This window comes from Octodon degus, unplaced genomic scaffold (genome assembly GCF_000260255.1).
Source record: "Octodon degus isolate 3935 unplaced genomic scaffold, OctDeg1.0 scaffold00002, whole genome shotgun sequence".
NCBI lineage: Eukaryota > Metazoa > Chordata > Mammalia > Rodentia > Octodontidae > Octodon > Octodon degus.
Window position 1 is genome coordinate 27,913,202 of NW_004524578.1, and position 5,458 is coordinate 27,918,659.

The 5,458-nt window shown below is 42.5% G+C and overlaps 1 protein-coding gene across 1 annotated transcript in view; it reads right to left on the reverse strand.

The window, feature by feature from the left end:
• The window catches only part of Nusap1 (nucleolar and spindle associated protein 1), a 32,443-nt gene that overhangs the window by 21,522 nt on the left and 5,463 nt on the right, over positions 1–5,458 (reverse strand). The window contains exons 2-3 of the mRNA XM_012513961.2: positions 5,042–5,110; positions 1,120–1,272 (exon numbers count right to left, since the gene is read on the reverse strand). Coding sequence (XP_012369415.1) covers positions 1,120–1,272; positions 5,042–5,110 — 222 coding nt within the window. The remainder of the gene's footprint in view (positions 1–1,119; positions 1,273–5,041; positions 5,111–5,458) is intronic.

The following is a 5,458-nucleotide window of genomic DNA, read 5'->3' on the forward strand; positions in this document are numbered from 1 at the left end:
ATAGAAAGATTACCTGTTTCACCAGGTAGTCTGCTGAGCAAGGGATGATGTAAAGTGTCAAATTAAGACATTAGGACTGTGCCTGTTAAAAGTCACATTTCCATTATGGAGACTGTCCAAAATAAGTAAAGAAGCTCATTACCATGCTGTGGAAAGATGAAGAAAGACTGGGCCAGGGCAAGGTATAGAAAACAAAAGAGCTTTGTTTTTTGAGAGAGTCTTGCTATGCAGTTCAGGCTCCCCTCAAAATCACAACGACCCTTCTGCCTCAGCCTCCCAAGTGCTGGGATTACAGGTATGTACCACCATGCCAGGCAGAAAGAGAATTTTGCAACCACATTTCTGTAAATGGGAAAGGGATACAGATATGATGGGAGGGAAAAGGAAGGGGAATAAAAAGAATCGAGGTATGTTGAATATATGTGTGTGACTACTCCCTAAAGTGAATGGAAACATATAATGGAAACATGTACAGATAAAAATAAAAGTAAAAATTCTGTTGGTTTTTCTTTTGCTTATTACTTCACTTCTCTTTAGTAAACACTTAATGAACACCCATATTTACTCAACAAATATTTAATTTACACTTGTTATGGTTTGTGTCTAGGTGTCCTCCCAAAGCCCCACGTAGTCCTGGGGCAGCTTCTGGAGTTTGTGATTGATTACTGTGGGTATGGATGGTGCACCTGCCCTGGGGCAGGGAATCTGCATTAAAATGTAAGGAGGGAAGAGAAGCCAGCTGCTGGAGCCACTACTACCTCTCCCTTGTGCTCTTGCTCTTTGCCTCCACCATGAAAGGTTGCCCTCTGCCGTGTGCTGCTCCGCCTTGGAGCTAGCTGAGTGTGGACTGAAACCTCCAGTAACTGTGAGCTAAATAAACCTTTCCTTCCTTCATTTTGAGTGTCAGGTATTTGTCCCAGCAATGAGAAAAGAGCAACTAAGACAACACTAAATACTTAAGGCATTGTTTTCCAAGTGCCAAGGCCTGAGACATAGTAATCAGGCATGACACACTTCTGCACTTTCTGTACTTTCCAATCACCCAGTATCACAAGAGAATCGACAAGCAAAGCCAGCTAGAAGATGCCTATGTTGGCACAGGCTGCAAGTCCTGTTCACCTGTGAGACAGGTTCCCTAGGGACTGTCTTATGCCGCCGCCGCCGCCTCCTTGTTTTGGTGATGTGGTCCACCGGCTCCTTCGTGGCTTGTTCCCCGCTGTTAATCTGTACCTCAGTCTCATCAGCAGAGGATGCAAAAGCTTGACTTTCATCCTGAAAAGAAAGACATTAACCTGCCATGTCCTGTATAGTTATTAAGATGCTCAGAATCAGAATTTAAATAAAAAACTTATTAGAAGCTGGATGTGGTGAAGAGCCAGTAATGCCAGCACTCTGGAAGGCTGAGGCAGGAGGATTGAAAATTCAAGTACAGCCTGGGCAACTTAACATATTAGTGAGAACTGGAGTCAAAATTAAAAATTAAAAAAGAGCTGGGGACTGATGGAGACCACTATGAAGTGGCTCTGAGCAAGATTTCAAATTAACCCAATTGGCTTTCCATGTTTACTTATGAATATGCCCCAGATCTAGGCCCTTGTCTGCAGATGGTGGGCGGACTCATAGTAAGTGAACCTCTGTGAATCACTGGTTCCAGCTAAAGCTGTGACTGCTCAAAGGACAAGACAAGGCCCAGCTAAGGACACCTGGCTCCAACCTCCATTGACTAGATAGTACTATAACTGCAAGCCTCTCACTCCTGGGTGAAGGCCTTGCCTTCCTGGAGATGACAGAGTGTTCCTAAATTAACATAATGTCTTACTTGGAGAAATCCTTGAATGGTTCTCACCTTTCTTTAGTAACTCCCCTCCCTGGCTTGATAAATAAATAAATAAATACCAGTCGCCCAGAAAAGATCTTTGTCATAGGCCCCAGAGAATCTAGAATTCTGGTTAGAGGGTTTTGATCCTCATGGAGCCCTAAAATCACACTATTTGATTCATTTATTTAGACCTTTGTAGTACACTCCTTTGAGAGACTGAGGGCCTGATCAGCCCACAATAACTAAGTAATAATATTAATGTGTTAGAGGAGATAGCTCAGTATAGAGGTATTGGGTTAAACCCACAAAGACACTTTTTATATGACTTACTATCCCTGTCCCTTTCCCACCACAGCACAGGTCCTAGGCCAAGTTCTCCAGCTCATTTTTAACACCAGTGACCCGAGTCCCTGAGGCTAGAACATGTGGTCAGGTGCTAATCCCATCTACCTGCCCAGTATGTCAACCTGGCCATGTGAGAACAGCCAGGGAGCAGTATTTGCACTCCTGGGGGGAGCTATATACCCTCTGATAGACTTGTCTGAGCCTGGGGACAGCAGAACTATACATGGCTCACAGGAGGGAGTCCCCAGCACACAGTAACCTATATCCACAGTTTCTAACTCGTGAATGTAAGGCTAGTCTGCAGTGAGAGGCCTCCAAGCACCAGTGTGACTAACCCAAACAAGCCACAGCCGAGCACTTATCAGGCAATGATTTGGAGATGCATAAGCTTATACATTTCTATCCTGGATAGGATTAATGATGTCTTTTCCACGTGTTTGGACTTTGCTAATTTATTTTTGTATTCCTAAATTTACCCAAGAGTTTTCTATATTAGGTTGTTCATCTAAGATCATTACCAGATGTCACTTAGGAATCCTACATCTGATGGAACTTTTACTATGATCCTGTGGAAAATGAAACAGCTCCAGATGCTGAATTTGAAATAACACATCATTTTAAGTTTAATAAAACTATTACTACCCACTGTAAAATCTTCGGGTTTTGCAGTGCTGGGTATCTAACCAAGAGTTACCTCAAGCTATGTCCCAACTTCCAAAGTAAAATCTTGATTTCAGATGTCATTATGGTAATGAGATCCTGAACACCCTCACGACTCCTTAGCTACTTGAGAAAGATGGGTAAAATAATTTTAATTGATATAGTGCCTCCTCCAGTGCAGCTCTTGAAACTCTGGAGTGAGCACAACAGGGGATGAAGACAGGAATCAATAAAAGCTGAGATTGTCAGGTGGAGCCCCTTCTGATGGGAGAAAGGAACTCCCCAGCACCAGCAGTAATGCTGGTTTATTTAAGCAATCAGCTTAAACAGAGCGTTTAAGGGGAGAGTAGATTTAGGACAGGAAGAACATCTATCTTTTCTTTTCAGTACTGCGGATTGAACTTGAGATCTTGCACTTGCCAGCAAGGCCTTTAGCTGCTGAGCTATATCCCCAGCCCTTAATAGCGGTATTTTTTTTTTTTTTGGGGGGGGGGCGTGTATAGGGTCTCACTACGCAGCTCAGACTTACAGTGATCCTCCTGTTTTCAGCCTCCCCAGTGCTGGGATTATAGGTGTGTGCCACCATTCCTGGTCCGTGGCTGGCTCAGCAGGCGGGACGTGTGTATGGGTGGTGCTGACACATCATGAGGTGCTGGGGATCAAACTCCTTGGCTTGCCTAAGCAGGCACTAAGTCTACTCAGCTATCTCACCTGCAGGAAGACTATCTAATCTTCAGTAGAACAGCATGTTTTCTTGGTGGTTTCTCGGAGAACAAAGGAGAAATTGTCTATATTGTCTCATGCAAAGGCCAGATCACTATGTGCATCAGCTCCCTAAACCATACACATGTCTCCCGGGGCCCTGCCAGACTCCTGAGGAGCAGTGGCCTTATCCTAGATACCCAAGTTACAGACTGCTTGGACCCAACAATATAGAAATTTTTCAAAACCAGAATGTTTTTGTTTTTACTTCTTTTGAGATGGAGGGTCTCACTTTATACTTTAGGTTGGCCTCAAACTTACTACGTAGCCCAGGTTAGGCCTCAAACTTAGAGCAATCCTCCTGCCTCAGTCTCCCAAGTGCTGGGATTACAGGTATGCACCACTACACCCAGCTAGATTTTTTGGCAGAGCTGGGGATTGAACTCAGGGCTTTGTGTTTGCTAGGAAGTTTTCCATCACTGAGCTACTTGTTCTGTGCTAAGAATTTTGAATTCTAGCTTTAAGACATGAGGTAGAATTTAATGGTAAAGTTCTTGACTAGCAGGTGCAAGGCCCTGGGTTCTCAGCCCTGCCAATATGAAAGATTTATTTATTTTATTTATTTGGCAGTAACAGGGATTAAATCCAAAGCTTTGCAGACGCTAGGCCCGTGCTCTACCACAAAGTTCTGGAATGTTTAGATCATGGAATATAGTGCCACACAGATTGTAAAGACAGGATGAAGTGTGATTTTCAGCTCATATTTATATTACCTTCATTTGCAAATATATAACCGCTTTCTCCAATGCACCACCATTCTCAAGGGCTTGCAACATTTTCTTCAGTTTCAAATCAGGAGTCTTGCTCATTGCTCTACAATGTGGCACTTTAGCCTGTGATGTGGGTCTCAAACAGCCATGATAACCCTGGATTCTTAATTGACCAGAACACATATGATTTCCATTAAAAAAAAAGGGAATTCAAGGGGCCTGGCAGATAGTACCTACCTGGCAAGTGCAAGGACTGGGGTTTAATCCCCGGTACTGTGTGCTGTGCTGGCCACAGAAACAGGCGTGGTGGTACAAGCCTGTAATCCTAGCACTGGGGAGGCTGAGACAGGAGAAACACTATGAGTCTGAGCTGTGTACTGAGACTCTGTACCACATAAATAAAAGATTTTTTAAAAAAAGAAGAAAAAGGGAATTTGAGTTTTATGAGGCCAAGTAAAGAAATGAGAGTAGCCAAGGTCTGACTTCAAATCCAATTCTCTCCCTACGCAATCATTGTATCTCTCACGTTTTGCATATAGTACATAACTTCTGCGCATCTTCCATCACGAGCAGTCTCATGATTTTTAACACCTAATTATCAGAGTCAGTTTTTGGCACTATAACCAATAATGATCTGGTTGGTAAAAAGCAGCATGTCTTGATTTAAATCATCAGAATTGGTATTAGTAGTTCTCTAATCAAATATGATTGTTTTATTATAGATAATGCTAAAAATATTACTCACCTGATTCTTATTTTCTTTTTGTGCTTCCTGTTTAAGGTGGGTTTTCAAAGCCTTTAAGAGCTTGTTTGCCTGTAAAAACACCGTATCATTAGAGCTAAAGTCCAATAAGATGTGTTGAACATATTTTGCTGAGTGCTAGGATTACAGGACTATGTTGTTCCACTGACCTGTCTCCAAATTTTGGTTTTATTTTTAAAAGTATGTTTCCTCTAAATAAGGAACAATCCCAGAACTTGGGAGGCTGAAGCAAGAGTATAGTTGTGAGTTTGAGACCAGCCTGGGCTACAAAATGGTCTCAAGGTCAGGCTAAACTAGAAAGTGAAACCCTGTCTCAAACAAACAAAAAAAATCAGGATCAAACTTAATTTCTTGTATGCAGTGTGTTAATTATTGAAACTGTCCTACCGATTTGATTTG